The sequence below is a fragment of the Musa acuminata genome, chromosome BXJ3-6 (genome assembly GCF_036884655.1).
Source record: "Musa acuminata AAA Group cultivar baxijiao chromosome BXJ3-6, Cavendish_Baxijiao_AAA, whole genome shotgun sequence".
In the NCBI taxonomy this organism is placed as follows: Eukaryota; Viridiplantae; Streptophyta; class Magnoliopsida; order Zingiberales; family Musaceae; genus Musa; species Musa acuminata.
In genome coordinates, this window is record NC_088354.1 from 8,602,281 (window position 1) to 8,625,634 (window position 23,354).

A 23,354-nucleotide genomic window follows, 5' to 3' on the forward strand; every position below is an offset into this window, starting at 1 on the left:
TATATATTTGATTGCACATTTAGTGCATCAAGGACATCCAAATTAGCAGCGGTGAATTCTAGGGAAGAAACTACTACCTGTGATGCCATTGCTTTCAAGCACACTAAACTTACAAAAGATGAAATGCTTTTAGATATACAAGATCATGGTTTCCTCACTTATTTTGTTAAATGAGTGAGGAAACTATGGTTCCTTTGCCTGTAGTTGTACCAGCTGACCCTATCAGATGATTGTCCTTAATAAGATGTACCCTCATTTTGGGGCCACATTGTAGACAAGACGTTCTAATAGATCATCCAAGAGCTGGATGTCCACAGACTCTACCTGCTATAGGAATCAATCACCATCAACTACAACCATAAATCCATAAGCAACCAGATAACATAACAGGGCTTACAGTGATTTTTTACTCACTTATTTTGTGAAATCAACCTTCAAGCAAAGCAACTAAATATGTACCTCACGTGACAAAATGATAAGAGAGATCCAGGCCAATGAGAAAAATATGTACCTCACATGACAAAATGATAAGAGAGATCCAGGCCAATGTGAATATACATACACACACATACATATATACATATTAGATAAATTTTATTTGGCATGCATCATGTTGCAGCCAAATGTTAAACCTATGTGACAGCCTAGAAACCTATATCGCAATTTATGATGGATGTTATTTGTAATGTAAACCATTTTTAGTTGAAGCGGATTGTATTGAAGTATATTCCTTCTTGGTTCTACGTCAACCTATTATTTATATGTTATCCTAAAGGAGGATTTCCATAAAGTTTGACAGATTGTTTATGTTGTGCCATTTGAATTCACTGACAGATCAAAGATGGATTTGGGGAGGGGAAAGATCTGGTTGTCACTATGATGTCTGCTATGGGTGAAGAACAGATCTGTGCTCTCAAGGACATTGGCCCCAAGTAGTTCTTGGCCTCATGAATCTAAGTTAATCTTATTTAGTATGCAAGAGATTCTTTGGGACTCGAAAGAATGTTGGATGGTCACTCTTTGTTCATTTGGCCCTTATTCCAAGAGTAAAAAAGTCCTGCTTTGGTGCGTCGATTGGTAATTTATGTATTGGCTTAAAAATGGTTTTTCTTTTAACGAAATTTTCTGAGGCGAGTGCTTGTAGAAATAATAATAATATTATTTTGATCTTATTATTTTCCTAGAGCTTGTCTTTTAACAGAACGTTTTGTATCTCCCATCTTTTGTGACGTCTGCTTTGCCTCGGTAGTAAACTTGGCGATTTGAAGTCCCTAGTGGGCTGCTGCCTTGCTTTAATATATGTGCCCTAGATGTAGCCAGGGTTTGGCTGAGTCTGACAACGGCGTTTCAGTTACTGATGTTGATTGATTATCGGCATTAATATCATATCAGATCGATATTTAAATTCTTGGATTTAGTTCGATCAGTATTGCAGCTTTGTGGTTGCACCAAATTATCCTCATGCTCGTACTGTTATCGTGATAGGATAAAATTTTCACATCACCCACCCGTCTCTAGGGTTTACGTGGCGTGATTCTGTTAGACTGATTCAGTCGGGCTCGGGTCGTCCAGTTACTCGTGTGAGGAACCAATGGGGTGGGTCACCGGCTGTAACCGGTCACGAGCTACGTGACCGGTTGACGTCAGTGATTTCAATAGGCGCTCGGGCGCTCGCCTAGGCGCTCGGGCGAGGCGAGGCCCGAGCGCCTCGCTTCATGTCCAGGCGCCTCACTTCAAAGAGGCGCCGCCTAGGCGCTCGCCCGAGCCCAGGCGTCGGGCGCTTCGGGCGAGCGCCTGGGTTAAACCAGGCGACCGAACCAGATTTTTAGGTCTGGTTCGGTTGTTAGTTGGTTCAATCGAACCAACTAAACCGATATACCCCAACCCTAACCCTTACCCAACCCTAACCTGCCGCCGATACCGCTGCCGATCCCGATCCCGATCGCGATCTCGCTGCTCGTCGCTCCTGCTCCCGCTACCGCTGCTCGCCGCTGTCGCTGCTCGCGCCTCCCGCGAGCCTTCCCGCTGCTCGCCGCTGTCGCTGCTCGCGCCTCCCGCGAGCCTTCTCGCTGCTCGCGCCTCCCGCGAGCCTTCTCGCTGCTCGCGCCTCCCGCGAGCCTTCCCGTTGCTCGCGCCTCTCTCGAGCCCTCCCGCTGCTCCCGCCTCCCGCGAGCCCTCTCGCTGCTCGCGCCTCCCGCGAGCCCTCTCGCTGCTCGCGCCTCCTGCGAGCCCTCCCGCAAGCCTTCCCGCTGCTCGCGCCTCCCTCGAGCCCTCCCGCTGCTCGCGCCTCCCGCGAGCCCTCTCGCTGCTCGTGCCTTCCGCTCCCTTTCCCTTTCCCGCTGTCGCTGCCGTCGCTCGCCGCTGCTGTTGCCGCCGCTCGCCGCTGCTGTTGCCGCCGCTCGCCGCTGTTGCTGCCGCCGCTCGCCGCTGCTTCCTCGATGATTAATTTGTTGTTAATAGATTAATAATATATTATTTTGATTTTAATGTTGTTAATTTTTATTTATTTGAAATTATTAATTATATTATATATTTTTATATTTTAGCGCCTCGCTTCGCTCGGGCGAGCGCCTAGCGCCTCGGGCGTTTGTGGACCTTGGCGCCTAGCGCTTTTTAAATCACTGGTTGACGTATACAAGAACCCAAATCCAGCCGCGAAGTGTGTCGAAGCGCGACCAAAATGTCGCTTTGGGCATTCCTGTTGTCGACCTTAACCTCTTCCCTTCTGTCCCTATTGGTCTTCTCCGCCGCCGCAGCGGTGATCTCGGGACGACGGGGGAGGCGGAGGGCGGCGGGTTTCTTCCATCCCTACACCATTGACGGCGGCGGCGGGGAGAGGGTCCTGTGGTGCGCCGTCAAGGCCGTGCAGGAGGAGAACCCCGATCTCGACTGCGCCGTCTTCACTGGTGACGACGCCTCCCCTCAGAGCCTGTCCGCCCGCGCCCTCGATCGGTTCGGTGTCAAGCTGCTTCGCCCCCCTCAGGTAGCCCCTGTTCCCTCTTTATGACAGCATGACTAGTATCTTATGTTGTGAAATTGGTCAGGATGTTGTGCTGCTTAGTGCTTTTACTTTCGAGCAATGAAATTAAAAAATATAGTGAATTCATAGTAGTTGTTGTCGTTACATAAGTTGCTTTTCAAGTGCTTAAAATTCCTGGTCTAGATTTCATAAGAAGGAAAGGTCAATTCTGTGTAACTTTAGCTGGTTTTTGTTTTTCTCATTAAAGGTTAATTACATCTTTTTTATTAAATCCCCAATCTGCACTTTTAGGTTGTCCGTTTGTATAGAAGGAAGTGGATTGAAGAACACACATATCCTCATTTTACTATGATTGGACAAAGTCTTGGTTCAGTGTATCTTTCATGGGAAGCTCTCCGCAAATTCACGCCTCAGTTCTATTTTGATACTAGTGGCTATGCTTTTACATACCCGCTTGCTCGGATTTTTGGGTGTAAAGTTATTTGCTATACTCATTATCCAACCATCAGTTCGGATATGGTTTCTCGTGTTCTCCAGCAAAGCTCAATGTATAATAATGATGCTCTAATTGCCAGCAGGTATTTTTGCATATGAGCCATGTAGTATCTTGAGTTGATAGTTGATGAAGTCGCGTCCTATATCTTTAATTTTTATAAGTTGTAGTTGTATATAAGAATTAGTTCATCTTAGAACATTGTCCTTGATCTTGTTCATGAGCTAGTATTAACCATATCTGTGCATTTGGTGTCCTATGCTAATTGTAAGCTTATGTTGGTTTACAAAAAGTATCATCCTACAGTTTCATTTGCAAGTTGTTGTTTTTGGTAATGATGCTTAATGATCCCAAAGATCTTTTGTTGATGCCCACACTTTCAGCACTGAATCTGGATGCACAAGTTCCAGTTTATCCACTACGATTATTGTCTAGGAACTGCATGATGAAATGACATGATTTATTTAACAGCATTGAGAGTATTTTTAGCAACTATGAGCATGTTATGAAGAACTTGGTCATTTGTTTCTTTTACTCCATATCATGCTTTTCCCCAGTAATTATTTTGTGATGTAAGCAGGTCATGTGTTTGCATCCATTACTGCCACCTAAAGACTAGGAAAGTTTTTATACAACGAAACATGAGTATCAATATTATGACCTCATCCACGGGAGTGGAAAACAAGAATTAGTTGTGTCCATTATATAAAAACTTTCCTAGTCTTTAGGTGGCAGTACTCACATGATCCTGTAAATTATATATTAAAATTTTTAGATTAGTACCCACATGATCCTTTGAAACATGAGTATCAATATTATGACCTCATCCACGGGAGTGGAAAACAAGAATTAGTTGTGTCCAAAGGATCATGTGGGTACTAATCTAAAAATTTTAATATATAATTTACAGGGTTCTCTAAGAAATGGTTTGAGCAGCAATTTTTTTTTCCTTTGATGCAACTAATCATCTTATTTTTTTTTTGCTTGCGAGGCAGCATGCTGCTATCCCGGTGTAAGGTTGTGTACTATACATTATTCAGTTGGTTGTATGGGTTGGTGGGATCTTCTGCACATCTTGCAATGGTGAACTCCTCATGGACCAGATCACATATAGAGGGTCTGTGGAAGATTCCTCGACGCATTAAGAGAGTATACCCTCCCTGTGATACTTCATCTCTTCAGGTATATAATTTCTCAGGTTCTGCTTATTTTTTCCAAGCTTCTCTAATCCTCTGTTATCTTTTAACTTCTGGATCTTCTAATGCCAGTATAAGTTTGACTTATCAAGTTTTTCTGTTGCAAAACTTTTTTTTTGTTCATTGAAGTTTATAGGTAAGAACGTAAATGAACAAGTAATAGATAATTTAGTCACTAAGATCCTTATATCATGGTAAATTTTGTATTGATAGTGAAGATTCAACTATTGTCATGGGAACAACTTCTTTAAATATTTAAAGGTAAGGCTGCGTACATTGACCCTTCTCAGACCCCGCATTGGCCGGAGCCTCCTGCATTCGGTATGCCCTCTTCGGTGAAGATTCAACTATTGTGTGTGGCAATCATGTTTTAAGTGATTGACATAAGCATGTCAATCTAGAATACATTTGTGGGGAGTGATATTCTAATAAATCTTTCTTACTCCTGTGGAATTCATATTATAGTTCTTCCTCCTCAATATGTGATTGACATTATGTCCCAATTGAACTTCAAAAATCTCCTTGGGGATTTGACAAAAGTTTTCAGTCGGTTGGTGTGGATTTCTGGCCAAAGCAATTTGACATGAAAGGAACCTATAGGTGACACATTGAAAGACCAACATCATTCTGCAGTTTAAGATTGTGTAACCAGGAGACTCTTTCTAACTTCCTAAAACTAGACATTAATGAAAATGAAGGGGAAAAACAAGCATTTATATATCGTGAATTTACTCTGCACAGTTATGTTGAGCCAAAGAACAATAATCAAGTGTCAAATGCATCACAGCCTAATTTTGTGTGAACTTTGGATGTTTTGAAAATTTTCATGTTTCACCTTTTAACTAAATGTGTCTTGTTACCTGCAATTGTTTTTAAAAAAAATTAGCAATTTGGGCATGTCAAGCAAGTTATTTCCATCTTCTAGCTTCACAAAGTCATTCACTGGCAGAGATTCAATTTACTCTCATTGATGACAAAATCTCCTGAATGTCCAAGCAGTTGCTTCCACTGGAAAGGCCAGTTAGAAGTCCTGTGATTATATCCGTTGCCCAATTTCGCCCGGAGAAGGTAATTTTTGTAAATGCTCTCATCACTTGCATGCATCAAGTAGTCATATGATTGGTTGATACTGAAATATTTCTTGTACAACTTGGTTCTTGTGAAGGCCCATGGCCTTCAGCTGGAGGCATTTGCACTTGCTGTTAGAAGACTGGACCAGGACTTGCCTAGACCAAAGCTCCTATTTGTGGGTAGTTGTCGAAATAAGCAGGATGAAGAAAGATTGCAGAAGCTCAAACACAGATCCAAGGAACTAAGTATTGATGACTATGTGGAGTTCCACAGGGATGTTATGTATAGGTTTGATTTGCATCGCTGCTTGTTTAAATTCATTTCTTTTCAGAACATGGTATTTGGCATGCACTATTGATCATTCCTAGTTGCTAGGCAATCTCAAGTTTTGGATTCTCTTTTTAGTCTCTAGATTTGTTTGTACTATATTTTATTAACAGTCTATGCTCTTTGTGTTACTATACTTTGAATGTTTACGCCTGCACTTTTATGTTTAGTCCCTTTTGAGAGGAATGTGAAATACATTTTCTTAATGCTCTTAAGTGCATTGCCTTAATGCTATCTTTGGTGCATAAATTATAATTTCATTTATTGTTTGACATATTGACACAAGGTATCTTTGAGCTGTTTACTGAAACAGGGACCTAGTCCAGCTTCTGGGAGGTGCTGTTGCAGGACTCCACTCCATGATAGATGAGCATTTTGGAATTAGCATTGTAGAGTACATGGCAGCCGGTGTGATACCAATTGGTTAGTGCATATAAGCTCTCATCATACTGTTTACCCAGAGCAAGGTGTGTGTTCCACTGACAATATTGTGCTTCCCATTCAGCCCATAATTCAGCAGGTCCCAAGATGGATATAGTGTTAAATGAAGGCGGACATCGAACAGGTTTTCTAGCTTCAAGCAAAGAGGAATACGCTGAAGCTATTCTCAAGGTACTTAAGATGCCAGAGCCAGAAAGGCTTGCAATAGCCGCAGCTGCTAGAAAGCGAGCTCAAAGGTTCTCAGAGCAAAAGTTCTTCGAGGACTTTGAGGCTGCAGTTCAGCCTATCCTAGCACCCAAAGCTTCTTCATGAACTCAGACCGATTGGCTTATGTGTTTTTACTTGGTTTTCTTTCCCATAAGAGAGGTGTCTTAAAATTGTGTCATGGTCCACATATGATAATTATGTTACATATGATAAGTTATCTTTTCTTTTGACAAATCCTGTAACTTCATAGTTAAACATTGTAATTGCCATGACTATTAGTTAAACATTCTTAGCAATTGGAAGTTACACAGAGGATAAAAGCAACAGTTCTGTTCTTCTCAAGTCTTTTGTGCTTCAGCTGCAGTTGATGTAGTATAATTTGCCTGAAGCAAAATAGCAGCTGCATGTTGACAATCCTGTGTTCTTTCAGGTATTCTGGTTTTTTGATGTAGCTTGTTGGAATTATTGCAGACTTCACATCCATATCATCTCTTCTTCAGCAGGCTGTCTTATTCCAGTCATCCACATATCTCCTCTGTTGATTCTTCTCACTCCTTTAAAGCTTCAAGTCATTTTTGCATCTACAGACCCGATTTCGATCTTCTGATTTGGGTTCTTGTGGTCTCAGCTTGAGTGATTTGGACGTGCGAGACTAGCATCGAGGGTATGTTTGACGAGATCCCTTAATGTTCAAATTTAAATATATTTGATGGCAAGGTATCTGAGGTTAGCAAGAATTTTCTATATTTGTAGAATACTTTCATTGGAATTTGGTGTTGATGTGATATTTTCATTAGGAAGCAGAACTTTTTACTCCTTTCATGAAACTTATTTTTGACTCCTTTCAAATACAAACTTTCTGAGCCTGGGAAATCATCTATAATTAACCAGACACCACCTACAATATCAAGTTAATTACCACTGTCAATGAGATCTAAAAGCTAACTTAGAGATGAGATAGGTATCATTCTTGTCTCATTTGCCAGTTCTTGATAGCATCATCTGATGGTTAAAACAATTTCATTATAATTGCAAAATCTCATTTTGCACTACAAAATCTCTTGACAATGATGCTCATATTGAATGTTCTATGGTTTCATACATGATATATATTTGATTGCACATTTAGTGCATCAAGGACATCCAAATTAGCAGTGGTGAATTCTAGGGAAGAAACTACTACCTGTGATGCCATGCCTTTCAAGCACACTAAACTTCAAAAGATGAAATGCTTTTAGATATACAAGATCATGGTTTCCTCACTTATTTTGTGAAATAAGTGAGGAAACTATGATTCCTTTGTCTGTAGTTGTACCAGCTGACTGTATCAGATGATTGTCCTTAATAAGATGTACCCTCATTTTGAGGCCACACTGTAGACAAGACATTCTAATAGATCATCCAAGAGCTAGATGTCAATCTCCATCACCATCAACTACAACCATAAAGCCATAAGCAACCAGATAACATAACAGGGCTTACAGTGATTTTTTCCTCACTTATTTTGTGAAATCAACCTTCAAGCAAAGCAACCAAATATGTACCTCACATGACAAAATGATAAAGAGATCCAAGCCAATGAGAATATATATATATATATATATATATATATATATATATATATATATATATATATATATATATATATATATATATATATATATATATATATATATATATATATATATATATACACACACACACACACACACAAGGACATAATCAAAATATTTTGATATTAATTGCAAATTCTCAAACTTCATATGCTCAACCTGAACAAAATGAGCAACCCATATGCACCTTACATGTCTTCAAAGTCATCATGTGAGAACCAGAATACACAGTATTTCCTATGTTCCTACATGGTAAAACTTGAGCATAAGTCTGTTCTTCCTACCTCCAAAAAAGCATGTATTTTTCATCAGCAAAACTGCAGTCAGCAAGTTTCGATGCCTTCTTGAGCATCAGGTCCACAATGTTTTGATTAAGACATTAGATACATCCAGAGCGCTTCAGAGTTATCCTTAGGAGAAGCCAGATTGAAGTCTCATGTTCCTTCGCAGTCAAGGGAGGGATCTCATTTACCACAAAGTCACGATGACTCTTCCCAGAAAACTACAACTTGGGATCATTGAAGTAGATTGCAGGAATCTCAGTGGGAGGAACCAGGGATGGCACACACTTGAACTGTCAGAATGAAGAAGGCAAAGTTCAGATAGATGCAACAAGGACAAAGATTGTCATACTAATATCTATACAAAAAAAAAAAAAATCTCTCTGGTACGAAAGATAAATTTACCCTGTGCTGCTTGTATTTATCTCTGATGGACAACAAGGTGGATGCTTTTTTGTTCAACTGTAAGTCAAGTATGGCATGAATGCACTCCTTTAGATCAGACACATTGTAACCAGTACACTCTTTCAATCTTTTGTTCTGCAAAGAAGTAAAAGAATGATTAACATCTCAAAGATAAGCATACAATAATATGCTTACAAACCAATACTCTCAAGTAAAAATGACTTACCCAAGGATTGCTTTTTGGATCAAGTGTGAATCTAGCAACAAAAACAGCAGAAGCTGCGATTACTGATGGCAAGAACTGAACACAGCCATAGTCCAGCAAACTCAACTCCGCAAGGTAGCTTCCCAAGAACTCAAATTGCAGATTTGAGTACTGCATCAAGTCAAGCAAACCATGAGCGATGAAGCTATAATTCCACACTTCAGTACTGAATAATCAAAGGGGGAAGGAAGAAACAATTGCATGAAAGAAGAACAAACACTCACTTTGCCATCTTCTTGACCTGCCTGTATGAATCGCCTACAATAATGAAATAGTAGCTTTAATTAGGGAGTAATCAATCACCATATGATTACACTGTACAATGTCACATGACAAGTCTCGTTCTTTACAATCACCATTTTGTTTGGGACTGTCATGGGGTGATGTAATGAAAAGTTTCGTGCTAAGTGGGCATCAGAAGGGGTGCAAGATACCATACCTCAGGAAAGTCTTGATGGTGGGATTGCCCATCTCAAACCTCAGAAACTTTAGGATGTCACTCTCCATTTTCACCACCTAATGGACAAAGGTAAGAAGGGGGCAAATAGTCATCAATATGCTTCGATTGAGATGATAGAAGGAACAGATCGAAGAAGAGATGAACAAAAGCTACCTCTTGCTTTGTGTACGTATTATCCGTTATATAACAGAAATCTTCCACATTAGGTGGGCTAATCTCTTCATATTTCCTGCATTGGTTGATGCCAAGCCAAGAACTTTAATCAGAAGAAATCAAATGCAACCCCAAATACAATGGAGGGAATAACAGAGCTCATCATTTCACCAAAGAAAAGCGCATCAGAACGTACGAAGCAATGAGCATGGAGGACACCCCCAGGAGCTGCAGCCGTTGCCTGTTGATCGCATTGAACGAAAGGAACCGATCAATGTACGAGATGGTGAGGTGTAGGGTATCAGAGACCAGCTTGTATTCCTCCGCCACCTCGACCAGCCAATCCACAAGAATGCTCCTCATATTGGCGGTGACATCGCTCTGAACCGTCTCCATGTACTTCGCCAAAGGCCTCCGCTTTGCCTCCACCTAAAGACCCCACGAAAGAAACACCATAACCAAAAGGCCACATCTTTACCCCCCAAAAACCCCTAATCGAAGACAAACCTCCATTGATCTGAGGTACTGATAGATATCAGACGCATAATGCGCACACATCTGCGGATCATCAACGTCGGAGCCACCATCCGACGAGGTAGCAACTTCAACCCGAGCAAGTTCCCGGTCATCCGACTCCTCCACCTTCTTCCTGGGCTTCGATTTAAGCTTAGAAGGGGGAGGGGTGGAGGGGTCCGCCGTGGCGAGGGTGACGACATTGGAGAGGGTGGGGAGCTCGCTGAGGGCCACGCGCTTCCTCTTCGCCGGCGGCTGGGCGGGGGAACTGGGGACTTGGGCGGAGGCGGCCCTTTTGGCGGCCGCGCGGGTGAGGCGAGGGGCGCAGTTCTCCTTATCCGCCATGGATCCCGACCCCCCTCTCGCTCACTCTATGCCTGGCTGTAGGTTTGGGGTGGGGGGGGTGAGAGGCGGAGAGAAGGGGATGGGGGTTCTTGTATATAGGAGGTGACGAGTGGAAGTGCGACGGGGGGAAGGAAGTCCGCCATTTTTTGAAGCGATTCCCGAAAATAAGAAAGAGAAGGGGGAAACGGAGGAGGGAGCGGTCGGCGGTTCGCGGGGATTCGTTTCGTATTCGAAAGTTCGAATCGAGGGTTTGGGGGACACGGGAAAATTTGGGAGCGGCTCGCGGCGGGATCGGTCCCTCGAACCGCTTTCGGCATCTCAAGTGGCCGCCGTCGCACGTGACCAGGGTACTGTCTTTGCAAACGGCGTTACGTCTCGGGTTATGGACCGTTGAAGGAGCTCGATTGATTGAACCCGGTCCAATCGGATTCAGATCGGTCCGCGCCACACCCGTTGATTGGTTCTCGACCCTGGCCATGTTCTCACACCGGAAGTAGTAAGGATGGATTCATCCTACCATTGACGTGTGGGCAAGATTGTCTCGCTACTCAACAGCTGTAGCGTGAGGATAATTCTTTATAAATATTAATAAGTAAACAAAATTTATCGAATAAGATTTTGATTTTTTGATAAATACGTATGATAGATACATCATCACTCTAATGTTTTATATATAAATTTATCGTATGAGCATTTAAACAGTAACATTTGATAAACAGATTTTAAGTATCCTATGATTAAATCATATTTATTTTTTTCTTAAGCTAATAGTTTATACTTAATAAAGTTGGTCAATTATCATATGATAATTATAATAGAGTCGATTTAGTAAGTATTGAGCCATGAGAAGCTCGTTAGTTACAAATGAAGCACATGTCATTGTATAGAATCATCACTAATTAGGCATCATGAGCAATATGCTAAGATCATATTTTGAGACAAGTCGAGTCCTAATAATACTATCAAGCCCTTAAATGAGATGATATTGTAACACTTTGCTTTAGTGCCATATTAAAAGTAACAAAAACTTATATTAACTTGTAAGGATATAATAATTTACGTTTAAATATTTTAAATTAGTGATTTAGATTTAACAAAATTAATGAGTCAATTATCTGGTTAGATCGGAGTTGTCTCGCTTGCTAGTTGGCATGAGGAATAATTATAGATTCATCCCATATTGATTTTATGACCCTTCGAAGATAAGATTATGATCAAACTTATTATGGAAGCAATATTATATATAATCATATTATTTTATTGATTAAAGATTTATTTATTTATTTTTGGATATAGTAAGTTTATATCTTGATACTCTCTTAAATTGAATGAGAAAGTCTACTTTCTTTTATAAGGATGTAATATCTTAATTTATTATCATATTAGGATGAATAAAAAAATAATATTGATTTATGAGAGAGTGATGAATATATTATTGTTAATTTGAACATAGATATTCTGGAATGATTGTTTAAGTTTATTAACATTAATGAGTGAGTTATCTCATATTATATATATATATATATATATATACATATATATTTATATATAATGAATCAGGTACGTTGTATTTGGTTTAATGCTCACCGGCCTAACTCACGGCGTTAGCGTTTGTCAGTTCTTCACGTTATCTGCAGGCCGCGTTTCCCCGAGACCGAAGTGACCGGAAACCTTAAACGCGCGGTGCAGTTACCTCCACCTCCATCTCTCCGTCTGCGCTGCCGAACCCGCCGCCCCGAACGAGCCACAGTGCAGGCAACGACCTCCGCTGAACGCCACCACCTCTTCTCCCCGTTCTCCTCCTCCTTCCCTTTCGCTTCCTTTCGCCAAGCCTAGCAGGAGCCGAGTCCGCATTCCCCCGGTCACCACCACCGTCCACATGGGCCTCCGGGAGGATGGACCCTCTGTGGCGGTGGTGGGCGTAACAGGCGCCGTCGGCCAGGAGTTCCTCCGGGTCTTTTCCGACCGCGACTTCCCCTACCGGAACATCCGCCTGCTCGCCAGCCGCCGGTCCGCCGGGAAGCGCCTCACCTTCGAGGACCGCGAGTAGGAGCTCCGTCCGGAGTGCTTCAACGGGATCGACATCGCCCTGTTCAGCGCCGGCGGGTCGATCAGCAAGGAGCTCGGCCCGCTGGCGGTCGAGCGGGGATCGATCGTGTTGGACAATAGTTCGGCGTTTCGGATGGTCATGGGAGATTGGGAACCCGGAGGCCATGGCCCATATAAAGCTACAAGGGAGATCGGGGAAGGGGGCGCTCATTGCGAATCCTAATTGCTCCACCATTGTCTGTTTGATGGCTGCTACGCCCCTCCATCGCCATGCGAAGGTTATCACTCTTCATCAAAATCTAATCTTGGTGTGGCTTTTTCGCTGTCGGTCATGCTTCGTCTTCCATTCGTTTGTATCTTGTTCGTTCTTTGTGGTCTTAGCTATGAACTATAAAGCCACATTTATCTTTGCTCATAATCAACATCAGAAACGGGAATTATAAGATGCTAATTATTTGTATATCCTGATAGAATGGATATCTGCCTTGATGGAACAAATAACATGATGAGGATTTATAGGAATGCTGTAACGACCCGGGATAACCGGCTTATTAATTTCGTTAGGCTCCCAACTATTGCTCAAAATGCTTAGACTTAGGTTAATAGGTAGTACACCCATCATCGTTTGGTTCCCAAAGCATTGTCCAAAATGCTTAGACTTAAATTAATAATAGTATATACATCATACCCTTATAAGTCAAATCTTGATATTATCTACTTTCGATCTCCTCCAGTTAAGGACTTGACATCCTTATTAAGACTCAACATAGTCCATACCAAACCCTAGCATGGTGTATGCGAGTCATAATCCAGTGGTGACTCCACGCCATGACGAGTCCTCTGACTCGAGCTCCTTTACCATATCTCAATTTTAAGATAGTTTTGATACCAATTGTCAGGACCTGGCCTAATGGGATAACTAGTCTATCAACACTCATCTGACCCTTAAGTCAATCTTGGTCTTGCCCGCTTTCGGTGTGAGACTAATCAAAGTGTTACAAATGACATCATTGTTTTTATTTATTCATAGTTGGTTTATTTTGAATATATACTTTAACGTAATGTAATTATGGTGCACTAGAATTTGGAAGCACAATATGTGATCAGTTCATATACAAATTCAGTTTTTAATACTTATATTATGCATTCAAAAGTTGACTATTCTTCTTAAACATTAGGCGCTTAAAGATTTTGATCTCCTTTTGACATAGACTCGATGTTCTTATGGGGTGAACACTAACGCATGTGCCCTAGATCTATTACAAAATATTCATGATAGAAATTATAATTATTGGTCCATGTTTAGGCCTTACTGTAAGTTGTAAGTGGTTAAACCCTGCATGTGGTGGATATATAATTGTATATGGGTAAAGATAATTCACTAGCTAAATTTCAGTGCTCTTATGAAAGCTAGTGTACAAGCGATGAATGGTCGTCTCTGTACATACTGTTTGCCTGATTATTTATAGAGCTTTATTGTAAATAAATTCTGAGTGAATTTTTCTGCTTTCACTTGCTTGTACAAATGAACAAGATGTACATCATTTAATCTTGACTGCATGTACAAATGATGTAATCAAGTTTACATAAAAAATTTAATCTTGACTGCATGATTGGTTTCTGGTTTTTCATATCTTATGGACCTGATGCATGCAATTAATCAGAAGCTGATCATGAAAGGATATTTTATTTTTCGGGCATACTATGCTGATCTTTCCTCAGTTTTCTTTGTCAAGGTTCCTATGAACATGAAGAGGTTCGATTTTGCCATGGCTTCAAGGTTTCCTGCTGGTTATTAAACTCAATTGAAGTTTGTTTATGAATGTCACCAGAACCTTTAATATTTTGAATATGTAGCACTTACAGGGTTACCTGAGTTTGATAGACTTACAAATTTTAATATTTCTTTCAGTCATTGGAATCTGCATCCATTTTCACATTGCTAAGACAACGTTCTTTGAAGATCAGGAAGAATAATGCATCCTAATATTTTTTGGCTTGACTTTCTGCATCCTGCAGGTGGTCAGGATGGTTGTCAGCACCTATCAGGCAGCCAGCGGTGCAGGCACTGCAGTGATGGAAGAGCCTATGCAGCAGACTCATGAGGTGTTTTTGTGTTCTTTTCTTTATTAATCTTTACCTAATCATCTTGTAACTGATAGCCTTATGTACACTCTTCTTACGTTACTTTATAGATCCTGGAAGGCACACAACCTACTTGTAAAATCTTTATGCCACCTTGATCTGAAGACATGATCAGAGGAATGATTAAGTTTTAATGCTTCTAAATCTCACTTTGTGCAGTATGCATTGAATCTGTTCTCACACAATGCAGCAGTTTTTTCTAATGGCTATAATGAGGAGGAAATGAAATTGGTGAAGGAAACAAGAAAATTTTGGGTAATTGCATATCAATTGTTATAAGTATTCAGTTTTTTTCTCAAATTTCTTTGATTTGTATTAATTAAATATTTGATCACCTTATTTTCCAAGCATACCTTTCTCCAGAATGACATGGATGTCAAAGTGACTGCAACTTGCATACGAGTTCCTGTGATGCATGCACATGCTGAAAATGTGAACCTCCAAATCGAAAAGCCACTTGACGAGGTCAGTTGGAGTAACATGCATAGAAAGAAAGACAACATAGTGAAGAAAATTCCACTATAATTTGTGAACCTCTAAGTCATATTTATCTAGTATGGTTGTGGTAAAGAAGTGCAGCTGGTCTGGCTAACTCGGACTTCTAGATCTATTGGTTTCTTGAACAAGTCTCTAAGGCATACATTTGTATTATTAGAGAATCATTATTTCTCTGTTGATATGCATGGTCAATACATCCTAGTTTCGGAAAGGAAAGGTTTTTGAAGGTAAAACGAGCAAGCTCTCCAACCGTTAATCCGAAGAGCTTAAGGATGCCATGACGTTGACCATAATCAGTGTCATTCTTGATTTTTGTAGTGACATAAAAATACTTCCAATGAAACTAGCAAGTTGTCCAACCAGTAACCTCACCAGTTAAATCATTAAGGAATATGCCATATTCTGATCATCATCGACACTGTTCCTGATTTGTGTGAATCTGAGTGCAAAGATGCATATAGCGTGAGCATTACAATCTCTTGCTCTTTTAAGTTATTCCCTTGGCACTATTTTGGAGGTTGTTTAACTTGAAATACTCTTCAATTTGGTCATGAATCATAGTCAAACCTACTGACTGGAATAGATGTGTTTAGGTATACCTTCAGGATTAGAAGTATATATATGCATAACTACTAAATGTGTATGCACAAATATAGCATTTGTTGGCAAGGACAAGCATTTGAAGCTGACTGTTGTTACAAGGCAATCTCAAACTGAGTGCTTTGTTAGATGACAGGTCTTATCATTTGCACTTAATCATTTAATTGTTATTGACCTAATTTGAATGTATAGGATACCGCTAGACGCATTCTGGAGGGAGCTGCTGGTGTGGTGGTTGTCGATGACCGTGAATCCAATCACTTCCCTACACCACTGGATGTTAGTTTTTTTCCTTTATCATTTACTAATGTTAAAACTGGGAGAATCCACAAATAAAATTTGCTACTGATTGCACTTCCATCCAAATATCACTGCACATCACCTTTGCACTCCATTTGAATCCTTGCTGATGATTTAAATCAGAGATGAGATCTCCTTACTGCAGGTATCCAACAAAGATGATGTGGCGGTGGGTCGCATACATCAGGACCTATCTCAAGATGGCAACCTCGGGTAATATGCTCCATTTTGTCAAAAAATCCGAATGATTGCTGCTACTATTATTATCTTCGAGCTTCACAAAAATAGAATACCATGTATTGATCAAATTGGACATATTTGTCTGCGGAGATCAGATACGTAAAGGAGCAGCCCGAAAAGCTATCCAGATTGCCGAAAATTTGTCGTCGACGATGCCCCCCCTGATCGTTTTCGCAAATGTTAAGCCATTTTCTCTGCGGCCTGTTGCTGAAACACAAGATACGAGATGATAACGTCAAATTTTTTGGTCCTTGAAATAATTCAGTGTCTGTTTATGTTGTGAGAGCACAATTCTGTAAGATCGACTACGCTTTCTCGACCAGTTGATCTTTATGTACCATAACCTATGAATTCTGTTCTGTGAAAAGAAGATTTCATCTGTTTCGGCCCATCTGGAAATGCCTGCCTCTTGATTGGAATTTTCATCTGTGGATCTTCCCAAGGTCAAACTTTTGCAGCTTTCTGAGGACCTTCTTCCACCATTTGACTGAGATTTGATTCAAGCTTTTCCTGAAGAAATATATACATTGCGATGTTCCAAACTTTTGTTTCATTTTATACTTGTGGAAAGCTTTTTTTAATATTTATTTGTATGAAATATATCGACAACATATCACTCTCTTTTTTATGTATATATAAACACACACACAACATATCTGTATATACGTATATCTCATCATAATCCATTGAGAAGTATCGAAAGATACGGAGATGCCGCAAAGGTGTTCGATCAAGGACACTTGGGTCGCCTCCTCTTCCCACTGCCTGTGTACTTGTCCCTGTAACAGGGGCACTCATCTTTGTGTCCGTACGTTCCCGATGGCACGCACCGGCACTGCTCGCAGCACAGCCCGCAGTACTTGAGGCACCGGTCCTGAACGCTCGCCTTGGAGCACCTCACCTTGCACTTGGACTCGCAGAACGCTGCAACCACGCAAACGATTTAGCGCAACGGCATGAACAGAGCAAAGCAAACAAGGCTTGTCTGCGATTACCTGAGCCTGCCATGGTGGCTTGGAGGCAGGAAGAGGCGAAGAGGACGAGGAGAAGAGCTAAGATGGAGTAGAGGGGCTTCATGACTGCTCACGGTGCAGAAAGATCGGGAGGGTCTGCTGATTTATAGGAGAGTGGGAAACGTCGTCGGTGAGGAGTAGATGATGAGGTTTGAGCTGGCATCCGATCGGCAATGGCTTCATCATGGGATCACAACAGTAGGGGAAGTGGAGGGATGCAGTGCTGTTGTGGAGAGTGGGGTAGGCGGCCTCATCGAGGTGCACTGATCGCCGGTTGCTGCACGCTTCTCTCGAAAGGAAGATATCGAGCAAGAATGTGGATGACTTTGCTTGCCGTCGAATCTACTTTGTTTGGATTTGCACATCTCTGGGATGAACCCGCAGATCTTGATAAGCTCAGTTGGACGGCACTCAATACTATTTGCTCATCCATTCCTTGCATTAATTTGGATAGCTTTCATTCAGCTCATAGACCATTGATATGGGAAGTCTTCAGATGGAATGGAATTATATAGGGTGGGTGGTCAAAGCAATTGCCTTGTGATATAGAACAGCTTACTCGATCTTCTCTCCCTTCTTCACTCATCAGTAGACCTTCCTTCTCTCTTCTCATTGCTCTGATGGATAAGTTGGGATGACAACGTACGTCGAAATTATGGCATTTATGAGGCCATCAGCTTTCCTATGCCTTCTTTCGAAGAAGGTAATATGCTTCTTTCCTTCGATCGTATCCAAGTTTCTTTTTCTCTTTTATTGGTTTTATGATTAAAAAGGGTTTACCCTGAATTTTATTGGATTAGAAATCGTATCCAAGCATATAAAAATTTCAAGTCATCTCTCTAAGAAACTTTGTTGCTGGTTTTATATATCTGAAAACGACTGATATGTTTCATGAAATATATAATAATGTGAAAGAAAATGAACTTCTTTTGAAAAATATGTGAAAAATATCATACCACAAATATTTCAGAACATTTGGATCTTCTTAGAGGGAGACATTTAGTTTTAGATTCCAACATTTGTAGTGACATTTTCCATATATAAAAAATAATAATTAAAATGGTGGTTAAGTCGAATATTAATTAACACAGAAGATGCATAAGAAGCACTCAACAATAGTTGAAGATAGCTAGTAGCATCTTTGAAACAACCAATTCAATGTACAATCTTTTAAGAAAAAACCACGGAGAAACAGAAGAGAACAGGCAATGATGCGCGGCAAAATTTTGACAAGGTCGTCTTGACTCCTTCTATGTACACCATCCCCATTGACCTTTTATTCAAAATCCCATCTTATTCAACTACTGTTAGATCATCGGTGAAATTGATGTATGCTGCAGTTGTACCGGAAAACCTCAGAATAGTATCTATTCGACTCGTCGGACAGGGTCGCCTGGTTCATCCGCATTCAAGGAGAAGATGTCAACAGGTGCCGTAGTGCAGTCATATATGCTACCTTTGATCTTTGAATGAACGCCTTGATGGTTCTGATCAAGAAAAATCACTATTACGGTGATGTCGTCGTGGAAGTGGCGCCTTATACCCTTTCCAATCCGTTTTATATCATCATATCTCATCTCCCTCTTTCTTGCAGCCTCATTAAGAGCAGCCCGGATCAATCGCTTAGCTATTCCCTGCATGAGCCAGTGAAGAATTGACTAAGATTACCATCAGAAGCACGACATAGCATGTTAGAAAGGCAAAAGTGAGCCAAGGAGCTCACCGCTCTTGGGTTCTTGAATACTATCTCGACAGCAGCTTCATCACTTAACTGCTCCCAGAGTCCATCTGATGCAAATATCAAGAATAAGTCATGTGGCATAAGCTTTCGGACCCGAATCGATGGCTCTGCAGTGATGACAGGTCTCTTCAACGGAACTGGAGAAACAAATTGATGGAATAGCGGATCCCTACTGAACTCAGGTTTCTTTAAGTAGATGTCTCCGATAGACCTCGAGACCTTACAAGGGGAAACCAATGTTATTTAGTACACAACAATGACGGGATTAAAAAGATTAGAAATGAGGTTTGAAATAAGCTAAGCAAAGATACAACAGATCTCACGACAACACAACATATAAAATTACACATTTAGCAAAATACTTAAAAGCTGATCATTGGCTATTCACAACATACGGATACACTTTCTTTAGGTAGATGTCTCCGATAGACCTAGAGACCTTACAAGGGGAAACCAATGTTATTTAGGACACAACAATGACGGGATTAAAAAGCTTAAATTAGAAATGAGATTTGAAATAAGCCAAGAAAAGATACAACATATCTCACGACAACACAACATATAAAAGTACACAGTTAGCAAATACTTAAAAGCTGATCATTAGTTATTCACAATATATGGGTAGACACTTCTTGGATGTTGTAATCAAAGATATTGTTGCAGTAGTTTTGTGTTAAATTAACAACATAAACACTATAAGCAGCAGTTATTTCTTCCAGTTAAATTTTACAAGCATACAAGCTCAATAGCAAGCTAACCATACTAAAGGAGACAGCAAGTGCGGTCTAGCCTGTACAAAGAAAAACCGAAGACATGTTACAGAAAATAAACTTAAACAAAGCAGTCTCCTTAGGATCAAAAGCTTAGAGCAATAGCTTTTGAAGGGTTTTGCTCTGCATGTTTGCTTTTGAGAGAAAAATATATATAAAATAAAAAGTGACCTTAAAGATAATAGTTACTAATATTATCCACTTTCAGCAGATAAAAATGTAAATCATGAGACCAGTATCAAGGAATATAGTGTCACATGCAAAGCTTAGGATTCGTGATGCAAAACCTTCTGTTGATTCAGCAAAAGGTAAACTGACAAGAATGACACATTCAAAATCAGGGAAGGGAATGAAAGTTCCACCACTGATAGCAATCCGCTATGCGAATTTTCAGCCGTTGCATGTGAAATCCAATTCACGGTGGTTCTGTCTAAACGATAGCAAATGAAATCAACGCTGACATTATAAACCATATAAACTGAAACTAATAAAGAAGTTAAATGGATTTTCTCTAATGTACTCCTGAAAGTATGCATTTTCTCTAATGTCTACCATAAGGAACCTGTGCATCTGCATGAGTCCATTTCACGTTTTATAGAAATACGCATGATACAGCTCACATTAGGAAGTTTCTACTTTGAATGGACATGTTTGAAGTGTTTTATCCCCTCAGTCACCTCCCAAGATGTATAAGATGAGATCACAAAAGACCTGACATAAATAAAATCCTTTACATAGGAAACTTACAAATTCACACAAAAGAAGAGCTTCACATGCAGAAGTATTATCGATCCAGCCATAAATCAAAGATGAAAATGGAAAATAAACCACAGGAGAGGACTTTTGTGTTGAAGGTAGTTCCAAAACATTAGAGGATAAATGTCCCATGGAGATTTACATTCTGAAAATAGCTTATTTAGGTAAGAAACCATCCTTAAATGGAGAATAAGAGCAAACAGTTCAGATGAAGACCATTACAAAATGAGAAAAACCAGCAAAAATTCAAATAAATTGCTGGTACAAACGTCTCGAAACTCAGATCACTTCCATGAGACTATCATTTTGGCATCTGGACAATTATCTAGGCACCACCAAGTCGCTACAAAACCTAATAGTAGTCTGCCTTATGGTATTATAATTCATTACGGAAGTTAGAAGTAAATTAAAAATTACTTGATGCACAAGACCAAAGGTTGCAAAAAAACCAGCACAATTACTTGAAGTCATCACTCATCCATGGACATGAATGAATCTCCATGGCTATAAGCAAACGATCGGCATTTTGAGATTCATGTACCAGTCAATTCTATTTCATTACGCATGGAGAGCTCACATGAATGACCCTAGGAAACTAATCAATCAGCCAATATTCACAAATGATGCCAAGCTCAAATGATCGCTTAGACGAAATAGCTCTTCATCAAATGTCAACTGTCGTCCCATATGTCAAGGCCACTTGAATATTGAGGACAAGAAAGTATGAATCAAAAGACGGATATCATCAGGACAAAAATACAAATTTTGTATACTTCTCTAGTGCATTGAGGTAACGGTGAATCTCTACTATATGGAATAAAGTAGCTATTTGTTAAAGAGTAATTTTATAGTGTTTACTGATTCAGATGACATGATTAAGAGGTGTAGCAAAATTCTAAAGAGAGGAATTGACGAACCACATACTAAAGAGAAAGGAACAAGAATATGAAATCAATCAATTTAGAGAACACTAGGGATGCTTCTCGTGAATCAAACTAATATCAACCATCTAATCCTTCACACCAATGTGCTCTGTGCAATCAAGGCAATTTCCTCACCTGAATAATCCCTTTTATCCGCCAGACGCCACGGGTGTGAACGACGATCTGCTTATCATCAGGATGCAGCTCGGCGACCTCCTTCCTGACTTCCTCCACCGAGACGTTGTGGTCGGTGGACAGCCGCTCCGCCACCACGGTCCTCCTGCCCAAGGCCCGGCGCCCAAGCACAGCCCTGGAGTCCCCCAAATTGGCCACGTAGAGCGTGTCGCCGGCAATTGCGCCGACAAGGCAACACAATCCCACCGACGCGATCTGCGGCCGCGATAGCCATGACCGCTTCACCAGATGAAAGAATTCCTCCTCCGTCGCGTCGAACGCTTTCTTGATAACATCCGCCGACAAACCCCCTTGCTCCGAAGCGAACCCTACCCAAATCGAAAGAACAAACAGTAAAAAAAAAAAAAAATCAAAACTTTGGCCAGATTGGCACATCAAGATGCGATTTTGACGAAGGAAACGATGAGAAGATCAGGGCGGAGGGAAGTACGATCGAGATGGGGAAAGAGACGGTTGCTGACGAAGCGAGACGCCTCGGGGCCGCCATGGCCGTCGTAGACCCCGACGAAGGTGGCGGACGGGGAGGTGATCACCTGGCCCTGGTCCTCCAGGGAGTTGTTGGCCTGGACGACTGCTATGGAGAACTCGCCGGAGGCGTGGGGCTTAAGGTCCATGTGCCACATCAGCCCATCGCCGCCGCCGAGCCTCCCGAAGCACCGCTCCAGCGGCCTCACGCACGATCGCAGCATCACCTTCGCCGCCGAAGAATCTCGAGGTCACCAAAGGTCCGATCTCCTTCGTCTCCGCGCTCGCTGGTAGCTCCGATGATCAAAAAAGTCGGGATCGTTTCTGCGCGAGCTAGGTCTTTGGACCGCAATTTTGGAACACGGAGAGTGGGACGAGACGGAAGAAAGGGAGGAAGCGAAATAGAGGTATTTGACGGTGAAAGCGCTGAAAGATCGCGTGGATAACGCGTTAAGCAAATAGGAAAAGAAACGCGGACGGCCTCCTCGTCTTCTGGCTTCGGTCAATTTATTGCCTTCACATCGGTTGAGCGGCGACAAGCGGAATTGGACTTGGTCAACCGGCGCTATGGATGATCACTGACGTATTCCCTACGAGGAATGGCGTTATTATATTTCTATTTCTGAGAGAGCAGAAGAAACGTACATTAATACTATATATATATATATATATATATATATATATATATATATATACAAATAATTTAATATTTGTGATATATTTGATTAAAATGAACATAGCTTTTCATTTTCTTTTCTTTTATGATATAATTATTTTTTAATTAATAAAAATTTGATAATTTTGTTAAACTAAATTATGATTATAGGACACTGATATTTATAATAAATATTATGAATTATATAAATCATTCAACTATCCAAATGTCATACAATCGTATATCGAATCATC

The 23,354-nt window shown here is 40.8% G+C and overlaps 4 protein-coding genes and 1 pseudogene across 5 annotated transcripts; 2 read left to right on the forward strand and 3 right to left on the reverse strand.

Moving 5' to 3' along the window:
* The first annotated feature begins 1,902 nt into the window (after positions 1-1,902).
* Positions 1,903-7,021, forward strand: LOC103987521 (GDP-Man:Man(3)GlcNAc(2)-PP-Dol alpha-1,2-mannosyltransferase). 2 transcript variants are annotated; one of them, XM_065156698.1, is made up of 8 exons: positions 1,903-2,449; positions 2,547-2,983; positions 3,272-3,558; positions 4,469-4,655; positions 5,669-5,737; positions 5,835-6,028; positions 6,381-6,490; positions 6,573-7,021. In XM_065156698.1, the coding sequence occupies exons 2-8, from the start codon at positions 2,681-2,683 to the stop codon at positions 6,818-6,820; spliced, it is 1,398 nt and encodes a 465-aa protein (XP_065012770.1). In that variant the 5' UTR covers positions 1,903-2,449; positions 2,547-2,680; the 3' UTR covers positions 6,821-7,021. The 2 variants fall into 2 exon arrangements, with proteins under 2 accessions (XP_065012770.1, XP_009404124.1); XM_009405849.3 differs by having other exon boundaries at positions 1,903-2,983.
* A 1,470-nt stretch (positions 7,022-8,491) lies between these two features.
* Positions 8,492-10,857, reverse strand: LOC135639781 (cyclin-A3-1-like). Its single transcript, XM_065153686.1, has 8 exons — positions 10,400-10,857; positions 10,089-10,321; positions 9,893-9,968; positions 9,719-9,795; positions 9,504-9,537; positions 9,241-9,390; positions 9,015-9,149; positions 8,492-8,902 (listed from the first exon to the last, which is right to left on the reverse strand). The coding sequence occupies exons 1-8, from the start codon at positions 10,748-10,750 to the stop codon at positions 8,831-8,833; spliced, it is 1,128 nt and encodes a 375-aa protein (XP_065009758.1). The 5' UTR covers positions 10,751-10,857; the 3' UTR covers positions 8,492-8,830.
* A 1,444-nt stretch (positions 10,858-12,301) lies between these two features.
* Positions 12,302-16,971, forward strand: LOC103988345 (uncharacterized; annotated as a pseudogene).
* Positions 16,972-17,126: 155 nt separating this feature from the next.
* On the reverse strand, positions 17,127-17,944 carry LOC135640819 (peamaclein-like). Its single transcript, XM_065155586.1, has 2 exons — positions 17,578-17,944; positions 17,127-17,506 (listed from the first exon to the last, which is right to left on the reverse strand). Exons 1-2 carry the CDS (start codon positions 17,657-17,659, stop codon positions 17,313-17,315), a joined length of 276 nt encoding a protein of 91 aa, XP_065011658.1. The 5' UTR covers positions 17,660-17,944; the 3' UTR covers positions 17,127-17,312.
* Positions 17,945-18,690: 746 nt separating this feature from the next.
* Positions 18,691-23,010, reverse strand: LOC103987525 (probable protein phosphatase 2C 78). Its single transcript, XM_009405852.3, has 4 exons — positions 22,411-23,010; positions 21,921-22,288; positions 19,319-19,555; positions 18,691-19,229 (listed from the first exon to the last, which is right to left on the reverse strand). The coding sequence occupies exons 1-4, from the start codon at positions 22,667-22,669 to the stop codon at positions 18,963-18,965; spliced, it is 1,131 nt and encodes a 376-aa protein (XP_009404127.2). The 5' UTR covers positions 22,670-23,010; the 3' UTR covers positions 18,691-18,962.
* Positions 23,011-23,354: the final 344 nt, after the last annotated feature.

Bases quoted from the DNA above. Each gene is read 5' to 3' on its own strand.
- LOC135640819 (XM_065155586.1), bottom strand. From the start codon at position 17,659: ATGAAGCCCCTCTACTCCATCTTAGCTCTTCTCCTCGTCCTCTTCGCC. The intron at 17,507-17,577 runs GTAATCGCAGAC...GCGTGGTTGCAG, and splicing joins AGCCACCATGGCAGGCTCAG to CGTTCTGCGAGTCCAAGTGC.
- LOC103987521 (XM_009405849.3), top strand. From the start codon at position 2,681: ATGTCGCTTTGGGCATTCCTGTTGTCGACCTTAACCTCTTCCCTTCTG. The intron at 2,984-3,271 runs GTAGCCCCTGTT...CTGCACTTTTAG, and splicing joins AGCTGCTTCGCCCCCCTCAG to GTTGTCCGTTTGTATAGAAG. The intron at 6,029-6,380 runs GTTTGATTTGCA...TTACTGAAACAG, and splicing joins CACAGGGATGTTATGTATAG to GGACCTAGTCCAGCTTCTGG.
- LOC103987525 (XM_009405852.3), bottom strand. From the start codon at position 22,669: ATGCTGCGATCGTGCGTGAGGCCGCTGGAGCGGTGCTTCGGGAGGCTC. The intron at 22,289-22,410 runs GTACTTCCCTCC...CGATTTGGGTAG, and splicing joins TCTCTTTCCCCATCTCGATC to GGTTCGCTTCGGAGCAAGGG. The intron at 19,556-21,920 runs GTGAGGAAATTG...TCCCCTTGTAAG, and splicing joins GGATAAAAGGGATTATTCAG to GTCTCGAGGTCTATCGGAGA.
- LOC135639781 (XM_065153686.1), bottom strand. From the start codon at position 10,750: ATGGCGGATAAGGAGAACTGCGCCCCTCGCCTCACCCGCGCGGCCGCC. The intron at 9,796-9,892 runs GTAGCTTTTGTT...TTTGTCCATTAG, and splicing joins ATACGTACACAAAGCAAGAG to GTGGTGAAAATGGAGAGTGA. The intron at 9,391-9,503 runs GTGAGTGTTTGT...GACTTGATGCAG, and splicing joins CAGGTCAAGAAGATGGCAAA to TACTCAAATCTGCAATTTGA.